Below are 27,686 nucleotides of genomic sequence, written 5' to 3'. Positions count from 1 at the left end.
ATATAATTTCTCACTCACAATTTCCTCAAGCTTCAGTGAATAGTGTGGTATTCCTCTCAAAGTACAATTTGGTCTTAGTTGGGAAAGTGATCTGTTTTCAAAGACCAGAGATCCATGACCCAAAACCATTGTTAGTGAACTCTGTCCTTGGCTCAGGACTGAACAATACACCTTGTTTGGACAGGTGATCTTATTCCTAATGCGCAGAAGGCTTTGAGTGAGATAACAGGCTTAGACGTCATTTGGAACAAAGGCGTCGGGTTTTAATCTGACAGCAGAATTCCCAGTTGATGCCACACATTCTTCATTTCAGATGCTTTCACAAAGAGGAGCACGTTGATTATGAAAACTCATCAAAGCCTTTCCTGAAGGATTTTTTTTTTCATTTAGTCATGTTGTATCTCAAATTAATGTCATATAAACACCCAAATGCTGCAAATGGGCTTGTAAATGAATGTCAATTATGTGGGCCAATTAGTGTGATGTGTTTACTGTGTAAACAGAGGCTGTTTGCTCGCGCTCTCTGCAGGTTTCAACTAAAGCTCTGTTCGTACTGGGTTTTCTTACCGAATGCTTTGATTCTCCCTTAATGATTTAATATCCATCTGTTACTTCGCCATGTTTCAAGATCTAACCCTTGTACGCCGACAGCAGAGCGAGAGCAACAAACAGGTCTCTCTGGCGGTTGTACGTGTCTTGGAAACATTTGCAGCACAGGAGCGGTGCTTTTCCCCATTTTCTCGCCACACTCCAATTCCAAATGTCTGCTTTGTCATATTAATACGTGAACACAGAAGCTGAAGAGTGCCTGAACTTGTCTATGGAATACTTCAGAATGACAGGCCTGTCCATATACAGTACTCCCCCCAGAATGGAAGTGGTGGGACATTACTCATTTACTTTCAGAGTTGCTGAGGTGTGGATTAGGAGGCATCAGGTGTCACCGTTGGACGTCTGCTGAAGAGTGATGCTGTAAGAAGCCTCTCTTAAATGAAGCATGGAATCAACGGTCCCCTATGATTGGGTGATTTCCTTCAAAGCTGGCCCTGTTTTTCTAGGAGTAGTGGTCATGGTTGAGTCATGTGACTCAGGGAGAGGGTGGGACTCACACCTGACTCAGGTGAGAAGAGTTCTCTTGGAGCTGGATCTTGTTCGGTAGCACTTCAACGCCTGAAGAGACTGTTCATCACGTACATGTGTCTATTTCTGGAGCCCTTTCTGGACCTTGCTGAACTTGGGCCATGTTTGGCACTGGGCATTTGGTGTCTCCTCTGTCTTCTGCGGTCTTCCACTCTTCGGCTGCGCATTTGTTCCCAGTGTTTCCCAGCAGGTTGAGCTCACCGCAGATCTTCATCCCCAGGCCTCTGTTCAGCTACGAGCTCCTGCGCAGTTACCTGCAGCCCAAGCCCTACAAACAGGCTCTGCTATTGGCCGCTCAGTCCACAGGACAACATGCTGAGATTATCGGTGAGCCCATCTGACATATTAAATTAAACCATCAAAAGATTGTAAGTGCTGTGTAGCCAATCATTTATTTATTCTTGATTGGCTATCAGCTATCAATTAGAGGGCTTAATGAATGCTGCTTTACAAACTCAAGTATTTTTTTATCATAAAAATAAACAAGTAGATGTTAGAGTTAGAGGCTCAATATGTATATATAGATTTTTTCAATAAAAGTAAACAAGTAGATAAAATAGAAATAGATTATAGATTGTTTGTGTTTGAGGGTCAAGTTTTTTTTTTTTATCAATTAGAAAAGCAAGTAGATATATAAAGAAGAGAAGGTGCTAGTGTTAGAGGGTCAAGTTTTATATATAATAAATAAATAAAACAATTAGAAAAGGAATAGAGTGCTAGATAGAATAACATGTCAGAGGCTCAAATTATTTCATTAAATAAAAGTAAACAACTATATTTTAGAAACAGAATAGAGAGTGTTAGTTTTAGAGGCTCAGATTATTTCTTTAAATAAAAATAAACGTAAACAACTACAGAAGAAATAATAGAAATAGAATAGAGACTAAGTGTTAGGTGCTCAAATTATTTTGTTGAATGAATAGAAGTTAACAACTAGATATACAGTAATAGAAATAAAATAGAGATCGTTAGTGTTAGATGCAATGTTTTATAATGAATGAAAAAAGCAAGTAGAATAGAAAGAAAGTGATAGTGTTAGAGGGTCAAGTTTTATTATTTTATAAATAAAAGAAAACAATCAGAATAGAAAAATAACGGAGAGTGCTAGTGTTAGAGGGGGTTTTAAGAAGTAAAAATAAAAGAAGTAGATAGAATAGAGTAAGTGTTAGAGGGTCAAGTGTAAATGGAAGAGATGTGATCTTAGCAGGTTCTTGAAGATGGCTTAAGACTCTTTGATCTTTTATCACCCTGATATTGAATATTTATTGTATAATTTGTCACTTATTGTAAGACTACTTACAAAAAAAAAAAAAAAAATGGACATGAAATATTTATTATGCTTCGAAATCACTTTATTATGTGTGAAGAAAGAGGCCAAATAGTGATAGGAGAGACTTTTAAGAAACGGATTGCCTTTGACCCCAATCAATTATGTAGTTTAATAACTGGCTAAAAAGAATCATGTATTCAATAAAGCTGTGTAAATAAAGCCTTTGAGATAAGATTGCACTCTTATATAATGTGTAGTATGGCAAAAAGCTTGACTGGTGAGATAGCTCTAGGTGTTGTACATTTAATTAAGTGATTTGCTCTTAATAATACATATGTGTAGCATTCATTAAGAGAGGCCATTTGTGAATCATATTCTCTCATAATTGTCCATCCTCATTTTACAGTATTTAATAGGATTCAAAATGTTTACAAAGGATTGGCTAACAACTCGTAACTAACAATCAATTATCCGGCTCTGCTGAAGAGGGCTTAATGAACGCTGCGCTAATTATCCAATCTAGAGCCATTAGTTCCTTGTCAGCCTCTGGCACTTTTCTAATTGGTGGCTGCGATGTGGCTTCCAGATGAACCCCGGCCAGTGAAGCAGCGGCGAGCTCGGGCCAACTACAGCAGCTGGCAGCTGGAGGAGCTGGAGAAGGCCTTCGAGAGCACACACTACCCAGACGTCTTCATGAGAGAAGCCCTGGCCCTCAGACTGGACCTGATCGAGGCCAGAGTGCAGGTTGACATCGCTTCGATTACTTTGACTGTTGTGATGCACAAAATAATATGAATATTTACTAAATATTTCTCTGAAACATTGCTAAGTTTATTATTATTATTATTATTATTATTATTATTAAAAAAAAATATTATTATTTTTTTTAATTTGCAGCAAGTGTTGTTTTGTCCCTAACATTTTCAAATGCTGTATTGACATAATAACATCTAGAAAAATCTCTGGTTCTCTTAATGACTCAATTATATGTAGATTTTTCTACTAAAATAGAAAACTCTTGAGAAGCAAAGCTGGAAAGAGAACAAACAACTATTTAGATTTTCTTAATGAGTTTATTTTACTTTCCTAAGTCTATTTTTTTTCTGAAAATTTTTTTTTTTAAATAAGCTAAATCCTTGAAAGGGAAACTGTAAAAATAAATACATAATAATAATAATAATAATAATAATAATAATAATAATAATAATAATAATAATGATAATAATTAATAAATAAAAACATTTTCACAATTTTTTTTATGATAATCGTATATATATATATATATATATATATATATATATATATATATATATATATATATATATATATATATATATATATATATATATATATCAATATTATTATTATTTGTTAGGACTTTTCTAAGTTAAAAAAAAAAAGGGAACTGAAAAACTGGGAAAAGAACAACAACAACAACAAACTATTTCGATTTCCAAATTATTTTTTAACCTGTTAACTGTCACTCACATTTTTGAACATAAACTTGAAAGTGCATGAATCCAAACCTAAATTACATGATATTGATGTACCATTTTCATGGTAATGCAAAGTTTGAATTTAAAATGGGTTTCAAAGGATGAATTTTGAGATTTTAAGTTTTCAAGTGATATATCATTTCTGTTGATTTCTAAAGTGTGATCGAGAAAAAGACAACAAAGAAGACACTTTTTTTTGACAGAGGTCAGAACTCCTGTTATGATGTATAGGTTTTTGAGGTGCACTCTTGCCATAATTTATTACTTTTCCTACATCATTTTTAACAAAAATGATTGGTAAAATATCTTTTTAGGAGTCTTAGACCTTTCCAACGATATATAGTTTGTCAAGATTAGATTAGATTTAATTGTAATATAGTGAAGTAAATGTAGGTGTCCTGTATACGGGACGGGGTGACAGTTAACAGGAGTCTTTTTCATATTTTTTCCACTAACAATTCTTAGGATACAAAAAATCAGCTTGAGAAGCAAACAGAATAACAAGACTTATATCAATACTAAGACTGTGACAGTTTTAGAATTTAGAAAATGTAGAATTTTAGAAAAAATGTCTACGTTCCCACAGGTGTGGTTCCAAAACCGCAGGGCTAAAATGCGGCAACAGATAAAGCTCCAGAGCCAGGCAGGAGAGCAGTGCGGCCGGTGCGAGAGTGACGACAGATCGGTAGATTCGTCCAGCAGAAGCACAGCTCCAGAGCTCCACAGCAGCAGCAGCCCAGGCCGGGACAGCAGGCACGAGACTGGAAGCCCCACTTGGTCCAAACCGTCCTCATCAGCTATCCACAGCCCCATAAGCGACATGCATCAGCGGCCAAGAGATCAGGAGGGGTCAGAGGAGCCCAGTCCAGAGGACTTCCGCTGCTGCAGCATTGCCAAACTGAGGGCGAAGGCCAGGGACTATGAGGCAGAGATCCACAGCACTGTGGCCAAGGCCAGCAGAGAGAGACAGCTGAAGACCCAGGGATCTGCTGCAGGCCGGGACAGAGACTGAAACAGAAGCAGCCGTTACACATTACCTCAGAACACGCTAGAAATCACATTCAATGTATTATTTATTATTATTCACAATTACACGAGCAATAAGGTTAAACAAAGTGACTGAGAGCAGCGAAGCACACATTTCTTCACTCTCTAGTTGTTTTTGTTTCTTAGATTCTCACAATGTCATGTATTATCTGTGAAACCAGTAAACCCTTTTCAAATTTCTGGGATTCTCAGAAGCAAAAGTCATGGTAGTTAAGAAAACTTCAATAGGGGATGAACAAACTACAACAAATCTTTTTTTGTGTGTGTTTTCCCATTTACCCTAATAGCAAAAATACAATGATAGTGTTTCTATGGCTTGACATGCAAGGGGAAAAAATCTAGATTGATTAGAAAGATGTCAAATTTGCCATCATTCTCTCATAAGTTGTTTTAAAAACACCCAGCAGTGTTCATTTTTATATAATTTAATAGCAGTGTAATATAACACAATCTGTAGTGTAATACATGTTTTAAAAATGTAAAATATATCTGTAGAAAAGCGTCATCTCAATTTTGAAAAGGGTCTGTATCAACATATCACCAAATGTGAAGCTAAATGTATCTGCTCTTTTCTTAATTTTAAATGTTTTCTTTAATTATTATAAGGAGCAATTTCTATACAGCATTTAACATTTTTTAAGGTTGCTTGCTTGGCTTTCTTCCTACAGTGGACATTTGCAATGGTAGTTTTCTCAGATGTTATTGGACTGAGAGCTAGTGAACAAGAAGAGCTAAAAGAGGAGCTCATGGTGATCTCATCGATGGCCAGCTCTCCTGTTACTCTGTGTGAAAACACAGGATGTCTGCAAGCTGCCACAAGCCCTTCACAAACACAATAGGGATGGCTGTAAAATTACTGCCTTTTCTGACAAATGTGCTTTTTAAAGATGGCAACACACTTTACATGTCTTATTTTTTTACAGTAGGTGCTACTATTTGTGCTACATTTGTTCATATTCTGTAATTATTGCATCCTTTTGGAAATCACTTTTTAATTGCATGTTCCATGCTGAACATTTACATGTTTTTCAAGAAAATGTGCTACCTAAAGGGATCATTCAACCATAAAATTAATATTCTGTCATCATTCACGTTTTTCCAAACCTGTATGACTTTCCAAACTATTTTTTTCTGTGGAACACAGAAGAAGCTCTTTTGAAGAATGCTGGTTGCCAAACAGGTTTTGGGTGCCATTGACTTCCATAGTATGGATATAAAATATGGGACCTGAAACTGTTTGGTTAATGATGCAGAATGTATATTCGGAGTATCTGTTTAAATCCACTTCAGATAATCCTGGGAAATGTTTGTTCAGAACTGCAAACCCGGATGACTTGTGAAATGCAGGACAGCGCTGGTTTATCTGAAAACATGGACAGAGTACCTGCTTCTTGTCAAACTAATTTAAAAGTTCTCAATTAGGGAATGTCCAGCTTTGTGCAATGTTTGTGTGACCAAGCTGGTGTTGAAGAGCCTGGAATTTCATTAGTGTTTAGGTCTATAGGTCTATCTCTGAGAAAGGCTGGAGTAAGAGTGCCCTCCTCTGGGCAACAGGGTCCTCTTGAGTTTAAGGGCATCTTGTCTTGAGGTTAAGCCATTTTGTTTGAACACAACAGTCTATGATAATATCATGCATGTGAAATCTGGAAGAGGATTGGATGTGTAACCATTAGCTCATATTTTCACAGCTTCATCATAGTCAGGTTTCCGTCTTTTTGAAGTCCGGTCAAGCTATAAATAATCCCACCCATCCACAACTTGATGCTCACCGTGGGTTACCTTAGTCAAACTTAAAACCATCAGAGGAGGTGGATCATCTGAAATTACACTGAAAACAATCTCTCTCTGCCTCAGGACAGCTGAACGGTGATGGTATTTCTCTTTACACTAGGATTATATACATCCAGGACAGCAACGCATAGATTTTAATTGGGTAAATTAAAGAAATGTTGCTGTTAATTGTAGATATTATGTTTATTAAGTAAAGTTTAGACCATTTAAATGAATATATATATATATAAAAAATTTATTATTGTTAAATTAAAACAAAAGGCTGAATATTTTTTTTTTCTTCATTTCCCATGGGTTTGTATTTGCCTGTGCAAATGAGGTGGACAGTCTGACCTTGTTAAGAGGCCATTGTAAACATTCATATTCATGGAGCAATAATTTGAGGTGATCTATGATGATGGTTGTAAACATCTTCTGCAGCCCCCTGTGGTTTTATCATAAACATATTACACGTTTACAATGCCTGTGTCATGAAAATATGGGTCATTCTTGTTATGAAGTACCTTATAAACAATGTACTTAAATGAATGTGCTTTTGTTGCAGTTTAAGAAAGTATTTTTTTAAAGCATACACAGGGCTTTCAGAAATGTAATCTGGGCGAGCTGAGGCATTAAAACTTTATTACTTATAGCTTCGTTATTTACTAACAGGATATAACCTATAATAAAGAGTTAAAATCTCTGCTCAGTGAGCAATTTGCTAGTGTTGACCTTAAATTCATTTAAATTACTTTAATTCATTTAACCTTTTGAATTTTAGTATAATATCATGTTTTCTAAAGAATATCTTTGAAAAGATGGACTGCTTGAGGCACAATGATAACTTGCATTTGGAAATGATCATTCATGGTTGTGCTGAAGCTTTCCAAAATGATTTCACTGAGAAAAAAAAACAAACAACAACTTTATTTTCATTGTTAAACACAAACACAATCATTGCTACAATAATAAATCTATCTATCTATCTATCTATCTATCTATCTATCTATCTATCTATCTATCTATCTATCTATCTATCTATCTATCTATCTAATATGAATAAACCAAGAAATAATGCAAATTCTAAATGTTGATCGATATAGTCTATATTTTAAGTAATATTTTAAGTGCATTTTTTTCAGCTGCTTTAACCTAAGTCTGATATTATGACTAAAATAATTTATATTCCCAGAAATTTGAATGTAATACATTGTAATATTTAAGTAGGTTATGTTAAGTTTCCCACATGACATGAACTTGAAAATGAACCGCAAAACTGGAATGTTTTTTTAAAGTAGGCCGTTATTACGTCACATTCCTTGCCATATAACACAGATATAATAACGAGCGAAACATACCCCTTAAAGAAAGATAATAAGCAATTAGCGTTTAATTATTGATGATTTGTTGCTCCTCCCCTTCATTTCCTCTGTTCCTCAGGTGTCGTGGCGGTTGCTCTGCTGAAGGGAACAGCTCTGAGGAGACGCCAGTCACAGATCACACATCCGCTTCAACTCTTCACACTCTTTCTTTGGGACTTCCCGCCGTGTCTCCACACTCATTTCCTTCAAGTTCCGTTATTCCGTCGAACAAACGTCTTCTGTTGTCCTTCTGTTATTTAGTAGACTATCTCTGGCGTGTGTTCTGGCGGTAAGCGAGGTCTTTTGGAGAGGATGGCGGCGATCAAGGCGCTCCAGCAGTGGTGTAAGAATCAGTGCGAGGGATACAGAGATGTGAGCATCAGCAACATGAGCACCTCTTTCAGAGATGGACTGGCCTTCTGCGCTCTCATACACAAGTTCAGACCCGACCTCATGTAAGAGTCCTTGATCTCTCAACTGCCTTAAATTGTCACTTATTAGGATGCGGAATTTGTTGACACTTTTTTGGGGGGGGGATTTGTGTAAAGTATCAAGCAAGTCTTGATGAGGATAACATCGTATAGCTCAAAGATGTGGGTCAAATATTTGTTTTGACTTGATTGTGAAAAACTGTATATGCTATATTATATTTGGGTGCATATTGTGGAGCTTGTTCACTATTAGAGGAGTAATTAATTTGATTGGAAATGAACCGGCTTTTATTAAATACATCCATTAGATCACATTCACCTAGAAACCAGATCCATAATGGAAAAAATTATTAAAAATTATTTTATTTTTTTTATAGATGAGGGAGAAAAGTTAAGTATGAATGTACTGTAGCTGAATTGTTTCTAAAGCCATTGTAATTCATTATACTGCAGTGGGATTAGGTCAGCCGATTCATGGATAGTTTACATCCTGCTACGTGACATACTCTTCCGTGATATTACAATATTAAAGTGATTTTATGTATGCAGCTTTTTGGACTTTATAGAGACTACATGGAATATTTGTATTACAGGACTATTTTGATTGAACTAGTAGAGAGAGAGAGAAAAAAAGTGAAAATAGAGACTTCTCATAGGACCCAAGATTTACACTTCCTTGATTATTTCACATGACATAACATTTACATATTTAACCCAACAATCTTGACCACAGTCTGAATCTATGGGCATGTTGGGTCACCTGCCCATACAGTATACGCTCACTATTTATTCATTCTGAGCCTCTAATGTTATTTTTCTTTAGGCCTACTTCTTGTGTAAAATGTGAATGTTGTATGTTTTGTGAACTTTAAAAACTGTTTGTGTTATTAAACTTGCATCAGCATTGTATTCTAACACTTCTCAAGGTTTCTATCTGTCTGGTGACTCATGTTCTTGTTTTCTTTCAGAAACTTTGAGTCTCTCTCCAAAGACAATGTGTATTACAACAACCACTTGGTAAGTTATTCTGTTTGGCCTTGATCATAGGAAATGACCACAGACCTGATGGCTTGACGCATACTGTAGCTTGTGTGTGTGGCGCTTAGTTTTAGCTGCATCCTGTTCAGATGTGTGTTTGTTACAGTCAGATAATGCACACTCTTGATTTTTTTTTATTAGTATTTTTTTTTTGACAAGTTGTCTTATGTACTTAAACGTAGTTTCTCACGTACTGACATGAGTAAGAGCACTTAAGACTCTTCTCACAGCTTGTGAAATGCATGTGATCTAATGTTTACGGAGTTCTTAAATGGACGAGACTTGTGGCTCAGTAAAAGAGCCTATTTATGGGTCAAGTCTTCCAGCTGTAGCTTTTGGCACAAAGATATCCTTTAGTTTCTGCCAACATTACCTTGCAGTGAAACGTCTAAAGTTTCAAGCTTGTACTCTGTGAACTTGGGTTAGAGGGATGAATATTGTCCTAAACCATCCAATTTTATTTTTCAGGGCTGAGTTTTTTTTTATTTTTTTCAGTGAGTAATTACTACACAATCTAGATCGATTTGGATCCATTTATTCATTTGATAGATTCCACACTTATGCTTTGATCATTTGATCTATTGTTCACAGGCAACAGGTAATTTTCAGTTTATATTATGAACTTCTTTAGAGTGGTAGATTTCAGATTGCTGTAGAACTGTTCAGAGAACTGTTACCATAATTTAATTGTTTGAACCAATTATTTTCATTCTGAAAGTGTTAGCGATTTATATGTAAGATTTAATGTGCATTTGAGGATATGGATGCAGTCTGACCAGGACCAGTGAGTTAACTGTTTTTCATCCCTGTCTTTTTTTTTTTTGCTAATGATGAGCTTTTCCTTGCGTTGCTTCCTCGGAGACTGTAGTTTATAAGCCCCACACTTTGAGATCTATTACAAACCCTCACCACTTCTATAGATGGCAGTCTGCTGTAGTTTGAACCCGAGCCGTGTGGATTCTGTCCAGTTAATGCATTATAAAGAAGGGTGACCGTCATCACAGGACACCTGATCCTCTCCGTCAAGATTAACTTACCTCTGTTCTACTACTGTATTTACAGATGTTAGTTGCGCATCTGTGCATTTAAATGCAAATATTTCCACAAGTGTCCTGTTTAAACCCAGACAGTATTTACCAAAAGTGTTTAGTTCGTACTATTTTCATACTCTGTGCTGGAGCACAAAAGAGAAACAGGAAGTTGCAGCTGCATCATGGAGGATATGCCGCCCCTCCTCAGCTGTCCTGTAAAATGTAATGAGTGTGTCCAGTTCAGTCCTAAACAATGGCCTGGTATCCCCCTCTCCTGTCCCCGTTCCCAGGCTTCTGTAAACACAGGAAATGTGCTATTCATTATGCGCTTCCTGCCCGGGCTGTCTTGCTGTGGTGCCAGATTGTGCTGCTTACTGGCCTGTTCTGTTTCTGACGTCTACCTTCTTTGTGCCTGGCCTGTGCTTACAGTTAATTGGCAAAGTGCCTTTCCCCTAGAAAACGGTTTCCACAGCGTGATGTCGGCAGCCTAAAACAATCGTATGAGGTCATGTTGAATGAGGATGTTCAATGGTTGTTATAAACAAAGGGTACTTGTCTTGCGTCTTTGTGGTCGTCAGATTGTTGTTTTCTGTACTGATTCATCCTCCTATTATGTGCTGTTGTAGCTGTGAACTTAATGGCTGATTTGTGTCATGTGATGTGCTCCAGGCGTTCCGTGTGGCTGAAGATCATCTGGGAATCCCAGCTCTTCTGGATGCAGAGGACATGGTGGCTTTGCCTGTCCCAGACAGACTCAGCATCCTCACATATGTCTCACAATACTATAATTACTTCCACGGCCGCTCGCCAAGTAAGACTGTGATTATCCACCATGACAGTGTTTAGAATGGAAATTAGTTTTTTTTTGTCGTCGTATCTGAATTCTGTACTATGTTCAGAATGTTAAAGTACTAGAACACACACTATTTAAAAGTATAGTGAAGTATGCAGAATGTGAAGCATGTATTATGCCACGAACATTTCTAACAGAAGTATGCACCAGTCACAAGACCTCATTACATTGCATCTTTAACTCTGCTAGTGGCACCCAATTATCCCTGGAAAAAAAAAAAAAAAAAAAAAATTCTATATATAATATTAGTCTTTTTTTTTTTTTCTCAATGGCTTTTTTCCCTCAGTCGGGGGAGTTGGAGGTATCAAGCGACACGCTGAGGACTCAAAGGAGGTGCCATCAGAGAAAAAGAATCTGCCTGTGGTTGCCAAAAACCACAATCTTAAAACCAATACAGAGAACCGTCCTCCTCAAACTGAAATGCCAAAAAATATCAGAGACAACCATCCTCCGTCTCTTAACATCCAGAAAAGTGCTCCAGAGAAGCACATTGTAGCTGCTCCAGCTCGACAGACTGGCACGGACCGGCAGAAATCTCCAGGGCCGAAATGTGTGCCGGCACCCATCACGCCACTAGGAGCGAGATCTCCTCCACAACCACACAGAGATACTGAGAAGGTGTCAGTTCAGCCTTCCTTTGTTCTGCTTCAGAGTAGGGTTGCAAAAATTGGTACCTTTCCAGTAAATTTCCGAAAATATTCCAGACATTTTGGGAACTTTTCAGGATTGTTTGGAATATTCTGTGGATTTTTGGAAAGTTTCCGGAAATTTTCCACCCCTTTGCAACCCTACTTCTGATTTGGTCTAATCCTAGTTATAAAAATGCATGATTCAGTTATGGTTTGGAAACTGATTTTTAGTTTGCAGAGAGATTTGTCTTTGCTTATAATTTCACATTTATTTTATTTTTAATTATCTTTTATTTAATTTCTGTTGTAATAAAAAAAGTGTGTATATATTTATTTATTTATTTATTATTATTTTTTTTGTAGAAAACTGTTTTGGTGGAGAGTTCAAATAAAACCGGTACATTGAAAGGTGAATGTGCGGTATGTGGAAATCATGTACATCTGGTCCAGAGACACCTGGTGGATGGAAAACTCTACCATCGGAGCTGCTTTAAGTGAGTATTCACTGATGGTGCTTGCGAGCCATCAGTATTATTTTGCATAACTATCGATAAGTGTTCATCTGTGGAGTGAGTGGAGCGCACTGTTTAGTCCTTTTATTGCCTTGTAACAACTACAATAATGCAATGATGTTTTTTTTTTTTAAACAGGTGTAGTGTATGCTATGGCACACTGAAATCTGGGGCATATAAACTGGGATCAGATGCTGGCTCACTGGTCTGCGCTATTCACCGCCATGGCCAAAATGGGTTCAAGCCTACTGTTAAGCCTTTTAAGAGCAGTGGCTTTACGCTTGCTGATTTAGTGCCCAAATCTGACAGTGGAGATCAGCCATCTTCACAGCGCTACACCTCTGTATTATCTGCCCCCATCAAAGCTGCGCCCCGACCAGTGGAGCTCAGACCCGCTTCGCAGTCGTGGACCACTTCTGCTCAGAGGACTCAGGATGCCAGGCAGAAGTTCTTTCAGTCCGGTGGTTCAGCAGCAGAGCATTGGTCCACCACAAGACCGCAGTCAGGCCCCTCAGAGTCCCGCACCAATCAGAACACAAGACTAAAGATGGAGGAGAAAGACACAACCAGTGTCCTGACAAATGGAAAAGGAAACACCAATAACAACAATGCGCTTAATTCTGACCCAGGAGCACAGAAGCAGTGAGTGTCTAGCAGTGGTCACTGTCATGGTTTGATCAAGCAGGGCTGGTCAGTGTCGGTCCTGCACACTTCAGCTCCAACTCTAATCAAACACACATGAACAAACTACAGTAATCAAGACCTAAGGGTTACTAGAAAGCCACAGGCAGGTGACTTATGAAGGTTGGAGTAAATCTCTGCGAACTGTGGTTCTCTAGGAACGACATTGGCCACACCTGGTTTACAGTATTGTTGTTGTTGTTATTATTATTATTATTATTATTATTTATGTGCTTAAAAATACCCTGCACTGTTACTTTTGGTCTGCTAAACTTATATACTCAGTCTGCTGAAGTGGAATAATTTTATGCACAATGCACTTTAATTGTGGGGAAGTAGTGCTGAAGTCCAACTAAATATATATTTAATTGTTAAAGTGGAATTATTGCAAGTATTCTTCAGGTACACTTTAAATATATTACATTTAAAAACTGCTTTTATTCAAATATCATACAGTCCTCATTAATAGTGGCAAAGCAGATTTTAGGCTTAATATTAAAGGGGGGGGGGGGGGGTGAAATGCTCGTTTTCACTCAATATCCTGTTAATCTTGAGTACCTATAGAGTAGTACTGCATCCTTCATAACTCCAAAAAGTCTTTAGTTTTATTATATTCATAAGAGAAAGATAGTCTGTACCGATTTTTCCCGGAAAAACACGAGCGGCTGGAGGTGTGACGTGTGGGCGGAGCTAAAGAATCACGAGCGCCAGTAGGCTTTTGCGTTGAGAGCGTTTGGAAACTGTGACTTTACGTGAGGACAAAACCATCATCCAAAACAAACCATGGCTTACAGTCAGATTCAGCGTATATTTATGATCCAGAATCAGATCCCGAGGCTGAAACTGAACGAGAGCAGCAGCAGCAACGACTCGCTCCGAGCGGGGCTCGAACCCGGGTCTCCGCATGGGAGGCGGATGCACTAACAAGGAGGCAGAGATATTTGAAGCAGTTTTACTCACCGCCTGCGGTTCCAACACACGATCGTGACCCTTTTTCGTTGGGATTGCATCATCCTTAAGAAATAAACGATACCCAAATCCGTCGTCAAACTGGGCTTTGTTTGTAAAACAAGCATCTTTGAAATGCAGGGAAAAGACAAAAACACTTGCACAACTCCGTTGATGCTCTGAAAAAATAAACTCCATCCACTGGTCCCTTAATGCTGTTTCTCTTTTGGTAATCTGTGCAGGGTTGTCTTGCCCTGGCAACCAAAAACACACTCCTTTTGTGACTTTTCGCGACACTCTCGCTCTGATCAGGCTGTGCTCAGCCTCTCAGTGCTCTGCTATACAGGAGCGCGCGCTCTTCCGGGAGAAGTGCCCTAGGACCCATATTAGGAAATTCCGCTCCGTCTAACCGCTCCGTCACACTCGAGCCATACTCGAAAAAAACTTTCCGAAACTTGTGACAAACCGGAAGGAGTATTTTGGGAACAAAAATACTCATTCAAACGTACAACCTTAATTTTTGAAACTTTGTCCGTTTAGCATGGGAATCCAACTCTTTAACAGTGTAAAAAAAACTCAATATGCATGAAATAGCATTTCAACCCCCCTTTAAGAAACGTGCTAGTACTCAAAATAAGGTTTATAGTTTTTTTTTTTTTATCAGTAAGGCTCAAGCGATATGTTGGAACAATATAAACTTGGAACAAATATAAACTTGGAACAAAATAAATTTCTTTTTTTTTTTTTTTACTAGGGAAAGTTTGTAAATTGTATGTTAAACTGCATTTTCATAATGTGAAGATTACAAAGTTTATGAAGGTGATAATCCTTATTAATAGGGTTGTTTATTTTATTTTGTTTTTGCCTATCCACTTTTGAAAATAACAAGTGTAAAATTTTGCTTAAAGGGGGGGTGAAATGCTATTTCATGCATACTGAGTTTTTTACACTGTTAAAGAGTTGGATTCCCATGCTAAACATGGACAAAGTTTCAAAAATTAAGTTGTACGTTTGAAGGAGTATTTTTGTTCCAAAAAAACCTCTTCCGGTTTGTCACAAGTTTCGGAAAGTTTTTTTCGAGTATGGCTCTGTGTGACGTTAGATGGAGCGGAATTTCCTTATATGGGTCCTGAGGCACTTCTCCCGGAAGAGCGCGCGCTCCTGTATAGCAGCGCACTGAGAGCACAACAGGCATTCACTGATCAGAGCGAGAGCGTCTCGAAAAGTCACAAAAGGAGTGTGTTTTTGGTTGCCAGGGCAAGACAACCCTGCACAGATTACCAAAAGAGAAACAGCATTAAGGGACCATTGGATGGAGTTTATTTTTACAGAGCATCAACGGAGTTGTGCAAGTGTTTTTGTTTGTTCCCTGCATTTCGGATTGCACGTCGTTTATTTCTTAAGGATAATGCAGTCCCAACGGAAAAGGGTCACGATCGTTTGTTGGAACCACATGTGGTGAGTAAAACTGCTTCAAATATCTCTGTGTTGTTAACTTAGCTATCAGCCTGTAAGCACATCAAGTAAACAACATGCGATGTTGTCATCAAAACTGCACTTTCCACATGTACAGCTTAAAAAAAAAAAAAAAAAGACGACATAAAGTGGAACTTAGTCATTTTCAAAAACCGCTAAGCAAATATATACAGTTTCAGTACATACCACATAGAGACGCCTTTGCTGATGCTGCTCTTGTCAAATTTCAGCCTCTGGATCTGTTTCACAGCTTCCACATGCTCTCAACTCCAGTGTTAATTTCGTTGACTAAATATTTTCGTCATTATTTTCGTCACGAATATATTTTTGCTGACGAAAACGAAACGAAAACTAAAATAGAAGGCACTGATGGAGACTAAAACTATGACTAAATTGATTGACATTATCGTCAACGAATAAAGGACGAGACGAAAATAGACTGTGACGAAAATCAAATCAGCAGACGGGAGAGATGCGAGGAATGAGCAAAAGAACCGGCAAAACAGAACAGACTGCATGAGAGAAGAGAACCAATCAGAGCCTGACTTATTGAGACGTGAAGCGAAGGTTTTCAGTTTTTATGAGCTCCCGGGAAGTCGGCATTCGAAGAGGTGATAGGGACTTTAAGCAACAGCCTCTGGTGGAACGGCACCTGCGCGAATTTAACTGCTACTTTCTGACGTTCTAATTTAACGGTCTACTACGGGAGAACAGCTGATTTGCCGGAGTCGCTACAACGTGAGAGGTTAGGTAAATAAATGTTATGTTTTTAGACTTATTTACATCATACAATATTAAAAACTCCTCTTCTGACAAAAGATTGTCATTTAACGCCAAAAGCAATCCTTCTCTTGCTTTTTTAAATTATATATTTTTTTGGATCTCAATAAATGAATTAATGCTGCGTTGCGCTGTTCTGTTTTACCGTTGCTTAGTGACTTTTACGTTCTTGGCTACAGCGGTGTGACGGCAAACTTCCGGTCGCTGTAGCCGTTCCATTCGCAGCTGTTGCTTAAAGTCCCTACTGTCTAAAAGAGCGACAAAATGTCCACAGCTCACTTCACGTTTGACGACGAACAAAACAAAACAAAGTGTAAAGCACGCAGAGCGCTCATTCGTGGCAAGAACACAACCAATTTGAAAAGACATTTACAGACGAGCCACCCGGACATTTTCTCAAATGTAATTTTACAACGATGTTCTTTTGTTTATTGAGCTAAATATTACGAACTGAAAAGTACTGTAAAATAGCCCCTTCTTCAAATTAGATGCGAGCACAATACTAATACGTAATATCATGATAAATACATTTGATTAATACTAATGTTTAGTATATTTTATAATGTTCTACTTGTTGACAATATCACAAATATTTCTATATTAGTCATGTGAAACATGAATGTTCACATCCTATCATTATACATACAAATCTAGCAATATTGTAGTATTTAAAACATACAATATTGCTAGACAAATGAATACCTTATAAAATCTTGTTACTTTTTTTATCCACCTAGCTGCCAACTTATTAAATATTTACTTTAAATGTATGCACTTATTGTTCAGCTCAGCTGTAAACTTTAAGGTCCTGGACCTAACTTTATTTTTCTTTTATTGATGGTCAATTGGCAGCTAGTTATTGTTTACATTATCATGACAGTGTTTGTTGCTGCATAAAAGCTTTTGAATAAAAATAAAGACACAGTTGTGTTGAAATAAAGTTGAATTTGTGGTTTATATATTTTGGTTAGGTTTGTTTCCTATACCAGCTGTAAAAAATTGTCTAGTGAATCTGTTATTGATTTTAGTCTTATTTTAGTCGACTAAAATACCAAGCAATTTTAGTCGACTAAAATACCAAGCAATTTTAGTCGACTAAAATAAGACTAAAATTAAAACAAATCAGATGACTAAAACTTGACTAAAACTAAAACGAATTATAGTCAAAAGACTAAGACTAAAACTAAATTAAAATTTCGTGTCAAAATTAACACTGCTCAACTCAAAAGCCTACTCGCGCTCGTGATTCTTTAGCTCCGCCCACACGTCACGCCTCTAGGCGCTCGTGTTTTTCCGGGAAAAATCGGTACAGACTATCTTTCTCTTATAAATATAATAAAAATAAAGACTTTTTGGAGTTATGAAGGATGCATTACTACTCTATAGGTACTCCAAGATTAACAGGATATTGAGTGAAAAGGGGGGGGGGGGTGAAATGCTCGTTTAAGTAAAGCTTTAACTGGGTTTAAAGACATTTAAGAAATACTGTATTAAGCTTTAATGAATGCTCGGAGGACTATGTTTGGGAAGCAAATTCTGTAATTTACTGCTATTCAGAAGTTTGGGATGATTAAAATGCTTTTAGAACATCAGGTTTTAGAACATATCAGTATTTAAGCGTTCACTGTTTCATTTGATTGATTTAATCTCTTTGGGGGGACAAAAAAACAAAACTGAATTCTTAAGTCTTAAAAATGAGCATTCAGCTGGTGCATCTATTGCCTGTATGATCATAGTGTGAATGCTTAATGTATTTGACCTTTGTTACCATCTATCCCAGGCTAAAAATCAGATGCACTTCTGCTGAAGTCTCTAGCTGGGGGCAGGAGTTACACGGACGAGTTGCAACAGGAAGGAGCTCATATCAGGCCACTTCTACCGGCTCTGCTATCAGTGGCATGAACTCTAAAGAATCCCTCTGCCTCACTGCCGTCAGCAAGGAGCGCAGCAGACCTCCATCCCCACTGCTTTCTACTGCCAAAGGTGGTGTTCACTCGCAGATGACCTTTGCTTGCATGGATTGTTCATTTTTTTTAAATGCTTTCTAAAGGTCGCATGGGAAATATTGCCATAAACATACGCAATAAGTAGGAACAGCGAATATAGGCAGGAAACGGGTTAAATTAAGCCACGGGCCAGCATCCATTGTTTTTCATGTAGCCCACAGGAATAAGATTGAACCTGAAGACTGATTTTCACCCTGTAGTATTTTTGTCTTTTCTGTTTCGGCTTCAGCCAAAGATGTTCAGAGCTGCGACGGCCCATCTGACTGGAGATCAAAGCCAAAGGCAGCTCCAAATGGACCAAGACTCAAGTAAGTTGGATGAGCCTAGTTATCCCTAATGCTTTCTAATCCACACGAGGGGAAGCAGGCAGAGTCACTCGGGTGTGAGCTGCAAAGACACTTCAGAGCTGAGTACTGACAGTGGGGCCTTTCATGTATCCATCCTCTAGCCGGCGGATGCCTCCTGTCTCCCCCATAGTGTTTGACTGCCTCAGAATGCATCCGCTCACTCTATCCCCAGTCCTCACCAGTCCCAAGGAGTGCTGCGCCTAAACCAACCTCCCCTGAATTGTTATGCTCTAACTTTGAGTTCCTCAGATGAGCATCCTTTTAGCTTTGTTTGCTCCTACTGTATATAAGGTGAGGGCATTTTAAATGATGCTTTTGCATCTTTTTGAAGGTTGCAAATGTTATCTGGATTATACAGTTTTGCAACAAAATGCAGTGCTTCTACTTCGGAATTCAATGTTATTTCCCACTACTTAGTAAGTTTACTAGCAATTTATGAGTGAAAACTGTTTCACCTCCAGTTTTCAGTGTAGTAAGGTTGTTTTGCTATGGATAGATCTCCGGATGACGCCAAGGAAATCCTGATGACTTCAGAAAAAAACGAAAGTGACCATTGTGTGACAGCCCAAAATTCTCCAACCTCCATATCTAACAACTCTAGTTGCTCCATCAGTGTTGCCCCGAAACCAAGAAGGGAACAGCAGCAGGGTACCTGCGGTAAGCTGGTCTCCTCGCTGTTAAGAGCAAACTTGTTTCTCAATTACCAAACTGAAGTTTACCCTCTTTTTCTCCTACTCTGTTTGAAAAGGACCATGTCCATCACCAGGTTCCTCTGCCCCTCTCCAGCCATTCAGTCCTGTTGTCTTGTGTTTGGGAGAGACCTGTGATGTGCAGGGTAAGTCCAGGCCACATTATCAGTTGTAGCATGGGAAGATTTGCATTTATGAAGATCTTATTCTTTCATCCATAGGTTCTAAACCTGACTGTTCCTTGCCCTCTGAGTCCAGTCACAAACCTTCAACTCCAAAACAACCTCGCTGCGGGTCGACAACCTCAAGTAAGCATGTTCTAAAACTATGCAAACATAATTTCTTTAAGGAAAAAAAAAAAAGAATCCTATAATATGTAAGATCATATTTAATATCGTGTGTGTGTATATATGTATGTGTATATATATATGTATATATATATATGTGTGTGTGTATATATATATATATATATATATATATATATATATATATATTTATTTATATTTTTTTTTATTATTATAGTTAGTAAATCACTTCACTTGTATGAAAAAACAGAGGCTTGGTCAGTGTGTCCTAATCTTTTTGCTGAATTTGTGAAAAATTCTTAAAGAATTTTATTTTTATTGTGAGTTCTTTATCTGAAACCTCTTTCATGTTTGACCACATTTAACCTTCAGCTTTTCATATACACTAAAAAGCAGTATTTATCACTTTAGGTTACGTAAATGGAAGTATTTCGTCTACAAATGTCTTGCTGCATGAAACAAAACTGCCTGCTGTAAGTTATTGCAAAAGCTAATCTCGGGAATATGTAATCTCAGGAATATTTTTCTACATTAAAGGAGTCCTACCCATGGTTTTCCTGGTTACATAATTTCTTTTCAGATGAAGCCTTGCTACATCACACCAGATCAGATCTCAAAAGAGTTGCAGGACATTGAGAACAAGCTGAACGATCTGGAGAACGAAGGGGTGGAGTTGGAGTGGAGGCTTCGCGTTTATGAAGAAGGTTTGAGATCAGATGTTACAGTAATTAATGTAATGGCAGCATTCCGCATTTCTCAAAGACAAAAATCTGAATTGAATTTTAAAGTTCCCAAAAACAATTTTCAAGGTTGTTTAGGACAAAAGCTTATTGGGACATCAGATGTTCCTTTAGTTGCAATTCGAGATCCATCTGAAGTGTTTTAGACTGCATGTAGCAGCCCCGTATATGTGGTTCATTGAGTTATGCGAGTCGTGCACTCATTCCAAACCTGTTAGCTGAGCCCGTCCACCTGGGAGTTGGAATTCGGATGTAGCCTTTAGGGGAAGGCTGTGGCCAATAAAGGGCTCTCGATTCCAGCTGCCAGGGCCAAATGAGGCGAGGCGCTGAGGAAGCTCCCTTTCCTCCTGAGGGATGCTGGGATGGAAATGGAGAAGCGGCGGTGGGCTGCTAGCTGAATGGGGCGAGGGCACTTGATTGGCTCTTTTCAAGGTCACCATGGCACAGTAATATCATCTCCAGATTCGCTCCTCCTCCAGTCACCTGTCCTGCTGCTAGCAGCCGGTGGAATTTCCTACTACCTGACTGCCTCTCGGTCCCAGCAAAGCCGAAACCACCACTTGATCAAATTAATTTTGTGTGTGCGTGATTTGTACTTCTATTTATTTTTTGTACCACCTCAAGGCAATGTCAAAGGAAAACATGCTTTTTAGCCCGCTTTAAAATGCTCTATTAGGAGACAAATAGAATTCAATCATGGCTAAAATAGAAGCTGAACATGAGCATTTTGGATGCCCGTCTCCAGAGCACTTTAAATTGTGGCTTGAGGTTGAGTGTCTTATGGATAGAGCAGTTAGGACCTTGGTGTCCTCAGTGACACTGGACTGTTTTACAGAGGGTCATGGGGACCTGCTGATGGATCCCTTGATGGTGGACTGGTTTAACCTTATTCGGAAAAAACAAAGCTACATACGGAGGGAGTCAGAGTTGATGTACATGTAAGTGATCCCCGTACTCCACAACTACGGTTTCTGTCTAGATGCTATTTCTGGATTCAGAAATTCTCAGAATGCTTAAAGGGATAGTTCACCCAAAAAAGGAAAATTGTGTAATGAATTACTCGCCCTCTTGTTGTTCCAAACTTATAAGACCCATTCATCCTCTGGAAACAAATATTTTTGATGAAATCCAAGAGCTTTCTGATCCTCCCATGGACAATAATGTAACTGCCAAAATCAAGGGCCAGAAACGTAGCAAGGATCATCTGTAAAATCCATGTGACATCAGGGGTTCAACCTTAACTTTACGAAGCTACAAAAATACTTTTTGTGCTCATAGAAAATAAAAACAATGAATTTATTTAACAATGTGTCTCCTTTGCGTCATCTTGGTGTCTATGGAAGGGTCAGAGAGCTCTCACAATGCATCAAAAATATCTTAATTTGTGTTCTGAAGAAGAACGAAGGTCTTATGGGTTTGGAACAACATGAGGGTGAGTAATTCATGACGGAATTTTCATTTTTGGGTTTCCCATCACTTTAATATTAAAAGAAAACATGCAATGGAGAAAACCAGCCATTATAACTAGATGTTAGCTCTTAAACGGCGGTCTCGATCTTTTTCAGAGCAAGAACGCAAGATCTGGAGGAGCAGCAGCCTGGGGTCGAAGGAGAGCTCAGGAGATTGATCAATAAACCTGGTAAAAATTAGCCTGGGTTACTAGTGTAATACCAATATCGTTCAGCTTTTTTTTTTCATTAGAAATAGACTGATCGTTTTTGGGGGAAGTGATCAATAGCTGTGTTCTGTTTTTATCTGCATTTTGAAGTATCGCTTAAGAAACGAGTGAAGGAAATGCCATATTTCGAATGAAAATGGTTTAATTTCCTCGAGGTGGTTTTTGACTTAATGAAATTGCACATGTCTAATACACACACACACACAAAAAAGAAAAGTTGAATGGGACATTGAAACGCATTTGCCAATAAATGTGACTTTGCATTATGGGAGGGCATAACCTGACTAGCCGGCGGACCGATCTCGTTGCACAGAATCTGAAATATTATGGTCATTCTTGAAATGCCTCAGCAAAGTCTGTCGTCAAAGTACTACTTTATAATTGCCTCCCTCTGAAAGCAATGACTGCATTTGTTTCATCTGCTCGCTCTGGGGCTCGAGTAATTTATTATAGCCAATGTCAAAATTATTATATTCATTGGCTTTTCCTACTTTTCTTATTTATTGCCAGGTCATCAGGAAATTACAATGTATTTTTTTTTTTTTTTACTCGTCGGATGAAAATGGCTTATTTGCCAATGTTTTATGCAAAATTCCAGTTTTATGCACAAGTTAAATTTGCTAATTTGTATAGAAACCCAGCTAATATCTATAAAATATTTGTTCGAGAAGAATCTTCCTTTTTTTTTTTTTTTTTTTTTTGAAAGTTTCTAAAAGTAAATTGAAGGGAATGATTTGTTTAAAGATTTTAGTATTTATTTAATAAAACTTTAATTCAACAAATTGCAATAAGAAGCTTTTCTTATATATCTTTACTCTTTTGGTTGCTATGGTAAGTCTGCATTTACAAAGCTGCACCAATTATAAATGAAGCTTATTCTTAGATCTCTTGTGACACATGGAAGCAGTTCTCGGACAGGTTCCGAGCTTCAAATCATCAGTAATTATTTTAATAATGACACAGTGTTTTAACCAGATGTCGTAAGTGATGCAAAGTGAAATTGGAAAAATGTCAACTTTTGAATCCAATTCTATAATAAAGTTTAAATGTAATAGCGGTATTACTTCATTTTACACTTGTACTCTTTATAACAGCTGAAGGGGAAGCCATGAAATGTGTATGTTTGCGTATTAGAACATGTCAAGACTTTAGATGAGAAGACGAGGGAAACCGAGCTGTTGAACAGACTGATGAAGATCGTGAATGACAGGAACGCCATTGTTGAAGGACTGGACGAGGACAGGAGAAGGTAAGTCAAATACTGTCTTTTTAAATGTGGTCGATTTTGCAAAAGCACATTTGTGAATGGAATCTGTCACATTTTAAGGGAGGAGGAAGAAGATCAACAGTTGAATGAGATGATGCAAAGACTGGGTGAGAACTTGTCCCTCTTGTCATTTTTATCTTGTTCTGAGAGTAGATTTGACATCTTAACTGTTAACATTCTTTCTAAATGTCTTTTTTTTTTTTTTTTTTTTTTGATGCAGGTCTTTCGAAGTTTAAAAACAAACGAAAGTCGTCCTTCTCGAGGTTATTTAGACGGAGAAGTAAAAAAGCTTCAATGGGATAGTGAACTTGAGAGCTGCTGGAGTGAAGTGATCCAGAAGTTCTGCTCTAGGTTTCTCCAGGTGACATTAGAAGCGGGATTTGTATAACAATCATGCCAGGTGTTTCAGGGATTTAAGAGTTCTTGGAGCAAAATGGTGTTCTGTGTAAACGCTTTTCTTTTGTAGTTATTTTCACTTCTTGATTTGATTTAAGATGATAATAGTTCTATTCATTTGCTTTAAGTTAGCAACACATTGGTCCTATATGCTTTTTGCCTTTACTTTAAATGTGTGGGCTAGTTTGAATAATTATTGTTCAAAAACAACATTTATTTTGTTCTCTTGTCGTCTTCCACCCCCACACTTGTTCAGACATAAACGGTAACTTATATTAGCAGATAAACAAACAGATGCCCAAGGCTGGCTGAAACGCGCTACTTGACTGTGATCCAAAAATCTGTGTGGAATCTTAATTTAACCCCAACCCCCTAAAAAAATACATTCTAATCATTGACCTGCTAAATCTAGAGGTCTTGAAGATGCAGTGCTTGCAGTGATCTGAAGGGGGCACTATGAGCTCACATGCATTTGCACAGGCACAGGCAGAGTTTTCCTTATTTTATATTCCTGAGAAAGCTAAATCAAGCTGGAGATCAGACAGCAGAGGATCTTGTGTGCTGGAAAGGCATGGATTATTGGTTTTATTCTCTTTTTAAGCCCTCTAACCTAGTTTCAATTAAAAGTGTACCTCATTTAACTTGTGTAAGAAATATAGTCTGTCCAGAGATGTCTTTATACATGTTTAAATATGACTTAACTGTTTGAAAAACCTACACAATGGATGTTTTAAGAAGTTTTAAAAGTTGTCTTGAGAGATGCTTACAAGTGGATGTGCTTTATTTATTGTATAGCCTGTTTGACTTTTACAATGAGTTCTCTAATAAATCTTAATGAAGTTTCTTATGTACCCTAAACCATTCCAGGGTTTTGGTTTTATTTACATCAGCTTTCTTCATGCTCTATTCTCTCAGATGCATGCATCTGAATTGTGAAGCCCACAAACGTTAAATGGAAAAGCCTAATGGTCACCATAACTGAACTGCCCAGTTTATTCCAACCTTTCGTTTGCAGCTCGTAGCTAATTGTTGTCCCCATCATCGCTCGTGCTGTAAAACGGCCCGTTTACACAGCCATCATTTAATATGGGTTTTAGTAAAATGCGTTAAGATAATTTACTCCAATTTAATATCATGCCACTGCTTACAGGCCATCCATCCCCAATTTAAGATGCATGAAATTGTGATCATGAACTTGGTACACCGTCTGTCTCTAGCTGAGAGGAGCCGAGGAGGATATTGGTGCAGAACGCCACGCGTGATGCGGGTGACAGTCGAGACTGAATACGTGTGATATTAGAGTTAATTAAAGCTTTGCGCCCCATCTCCTGCAAATGCTCGCACTCCTGCAATTAAGAATCAAAGGCGAGGGCTTAGTGTCAGGGGGGTGTCTAATACATGGTTTTAACAGGAATAGGGACCTGATTTGCCAAGCTCCTAGCGACAAGCATTAACAACAGCCTCAAATTAGGCGGACATTAATATTCATAAGTAAAACAATTCGTCCTGTGAATGGCTGATGAAATGAAATTCTCTGGCGTCCACGCCGCCCGTGTCCATCAATAGATGCCATTACTGATCAAGAGCTTAATGTATATGAGCCGTCTGATGAAATTGAAGGGATAAAGGATTGTTTGGTATTTCAGAACCGGCCTGCAGCTCAAATGCACCCTCGCTGACCTCACGCATGCGCGCGCTTGTCTCTCTTTTTTTTTTTTTTTTTTTTTTTTTTTTTTTTTTTTTTGGTACACAACGGAATGGCATTTACATATTTGCTTGATCAAGGCCAGCTAAGCGCAGGTCACTAACACAAAATGGATTTGGAAATGGAGTGTACTTGAGCGTTTTTTGTGTGTGTGTGTGTTTTTGGTGGAAAGTGTGTTAATGCGACACAGGGGTGGCATCACAAGCTTTCAGTGTAATGCAACTCGGTTTAATTGTTTAATTAAAAGCACACATTACACACTTATCTGACGTGCAGTTTATTTTAAAGGTCAAACTCTGCTTGTCCAGTGGCGGCCAATGCGCTGAGCTGTTTGTTCTCTTCCTGTAGGGGTGTGTGTGGGTGCGCGCGCGCGAGAGAGTGTTGCAGATATGGTGCTCGCGCTTCTGCCACTAGCCTGTAATTATGATCCTCAAGGTAATTTTATCAGCCTCATTAGCTCTGATGAGTAAACGAGAAGCGTGCTTCTAATTTATTAGCCATCCAGACTGGAGCCCTGGCTCTCATCAGACGGATCATAATATTTGTATAGGGGAGCTGATATATTCAGTGTATCATCCGGCCTCGGGAAAGATTTGGAATTGGTAATTGCATTCTAAATGCTGGCCCTGCTTGGATAGCTCTGTTTGGTCTAGAGCAGGGGGTTTTGACCCTGATGCCCCCAGTAAGGTGTTTTTTTTTTTTTTTTGTTTTTTTTTTTTTTTTTTCGTATTTGTTCTGTATTGGCAAGGCTGCTTTTTGTCAGATTTTTTTTTTTTTTTTTTAATGCAGTAGGCATATTAAAATAATTGTATGCATTTCAATAAAATGCAATAAGTACCGAGGTTATAATGCTCTTCAATTATTATTTTTTTTCTAGTCCTTTGCAATTGAGTTTACATTTATTTAACTCACAAATAGCAATTTCCTCATAATTTGAGCTTGAAAAAAAACTAAGAAATGATAATGCTTTAGGATAAATTTCCATTTCTTAACATTAAGCATTAAGCTTAAGTATTAGCTTAAACATGAATTAACAAAGGTTTTATTACACTTAATGTTGATTTCAGCATTTAATATGTTATTAAATGCATAATATGTGGTCTTTTATTCATTGAGTTAGCAAAGATAAATACTGTAACATGTTTAAATTAAATTGAATTTATTAAAGTGAACCTATTTGCAAAGTTTCTGAAAAATATTAATTATAAATTTAATTTATATTAATTAAAATAAATTCCTATATCATGTCCCAGTTTTCTAGGACCATGGGAATTCTGGCTCGTAAAATAGCAATGACAGTTGAATGAATGAATGAATTAAAATAAAAAATACATGAGCTTGTGTGGTGATTTATAGCTTATTTGAAATCTTTTGTAGTCTTAAGGCATTTTGTGGTGTGCTGAGGCCCCCTAGTGGATCCTGGACCCTCACTGTGATGTACTTGTTCCCTACCCAACCCTCTCAGTTTTGAGGTTTACTCTTAGAAAATGTGTATATAAAAAGCTGCTCTTCTGATCACACAGCAAACTCCAATTATCCACCCCAAAATAATTTTTCGCAGGGAAAATTCATTTAGTCTCTGTGTCATTGGGTGTGTTTAAAGAGAGGGGGTAATGTGCTCACAATTTCACTGTGTGAACATTTGCATTGAGGGGAAAATATGCACGCTGGCTACCGGGAATGAGATGGAAAGTGCATGACTAGGAGACTTGACAAGTGCAGCTTTTTATCCATCTCAAATGAATAATTTTCCCTTCCCTTAAACATCCCTAATCCAAGCATGTTATCAGCGCCAATGCAGGATTCTGCTCAGCGGCAAGGCAACTTCTCCTTCTTTACACGTTTGCAAGAGCTCCCGCTCCTTACACTGGCACAGAGACTCGCCGCTTTATCCTTTCGCCTGGTTTTGTGGATCAGTGGAACAGGCCCCACAACAGAAGCGATACATATGGAAACTCTTCACAAATGTATCTTTTCACCCACAATCTGAGCTGGCTCACTAGATGTCCTGCATTGGAACACAACTCCTGACATGGATATCACATCACTGCGCTAAACAGAAAGTGTCATTTCATCTTGTATCACGTTCA

General features: G+C 38.0%; 2 protein-coding genes across 2 annotated transcripts; both read left to right on the top strand.

The window, feature by feature from the left end:
• Nucleotides 1-1,121: 1,121 nt before the first annotated feature.
• Nucleotides 1,122-5,571, top strand: LOC127952395 (visual system homeobox 2). Its single transcript, XM_052550812.1, has 3 exons — nt 1,122-1,467; nt 2,997-3,154; nt 4,493-5,571. Exons 1-3 carry the CDS (start codon nt 1,242-1,244, stop codon nt 4,916-4,918), a joined length of 810 nt encoding a protein of 269 aa, XP_052406772.1. The 5' UTR covers nt 1,122-1,241; the 3' UTR covers nt 4,919-5,571.
• Nucleotides 5,572-8,139: 2,568 nt separating this feature from the next.
• Nucleotides 8,140-24,749, top strand: micall2a (mical-like 2a). The gene is made up of 18 exons (XM_052550792.1): nt 8,140-8,539; nt 9,484-9,532; nt 11,254-11,395; nt 11,724-12,055; nt 12,430-12,560; nt 12,717-13,220; nt 18,244-18,446; nt 18,699-18,777; nt 19,313-19,473; nt 19,565-19,651; nt 19,727-19,813; nt 20,222-20,283; nt 20,391-20,514; nt 21,386-21,488; nt 22,116-22,189; nt 23,363-23,477; nt 23,556-23,602; nt 23,716-24,749. The coding sequence occupies exons 1-18, from the start codon at nt 8,397-8,399 to the stop codon at nt 23,796-23,798; spliced, it is 2,526 nt and encodes an 841-aa protein (XP_052406752.1). The 5' UTR covers nt 8,140-8,396; the 3' UTR covers nt 23,799-24,749.
• The last annotated feature ends 2,937 nt before the right edge of the window (nt 24,750-27,686 follow it).

Source organism: Carassius gibelio, chromosome B3, assembly GCF_023724105.1.
Source record: "Carassius gibelio isolate Cgi1373 ecotype wild population from Czech Republic chromosome B3, carGib1.2-hapl.c, whole genome shotgun sequence".
In the NCBI taxonomy this organism is placed as follows: Eukaryota; Metazoa; Chordata; class Actinopteri; order Cypriniformes; family Cyprinidae; genus Carassius; species Carassius gibelio.
The sequence above is the reverse complement of the archived record's forward strand: the minus strand, read 5'-3'. Positions and strand labels throughout refer to the sequence as shown.

Excerpts from the sequence above, each read along its gene's own strand:
- LOC127952395 (XM_052550812.1), top strand. The coding sequence starts at position 1,242 with ATGTTTGGCACTGGGCATTTGGTGTCTCCTCTGTCTTCTGCGGTCTTC. Across the intron at positions 1,468-2,996 it reads ACAACATGCTGAGATTATCG|ATGAACCCCGGCCAGTGAAG; the intron begins GTGAGCCCATCT and ends TGTGGCTTCCAG. Across the intron at positions 3,155-4,492 it reads TGATCGAGGCCAGAGTGCAG|GTGTGGTTCCAAAACCGCAG; the intron begins GTTGACATCGCT and ends ACGTTCCCACAG.
- micall2a (XM_052550792.1), top strand. The coding sequence starts at position 8,397 with ATGGCGGCGATCAAGGCGCTCCAGCAGTGGTGTAAGAATCAGTGCGAG. Across the intron at positions 21,489-22,115 it reads GAGTCAGAGTTGATGTACAT|AGCAAGAACGCAAGATCTGG; the intron begins GTAAGTGATCCC and ends GATCTTTTTCAG. Across the intron at positions 23,478-23,555 it reads CTGGACGAGGACAGGAGAAG|GGAGGAGGAAGAAGATCAAC; the intron begins GTAAGTCAAATA and ends TCACATTTTAAG.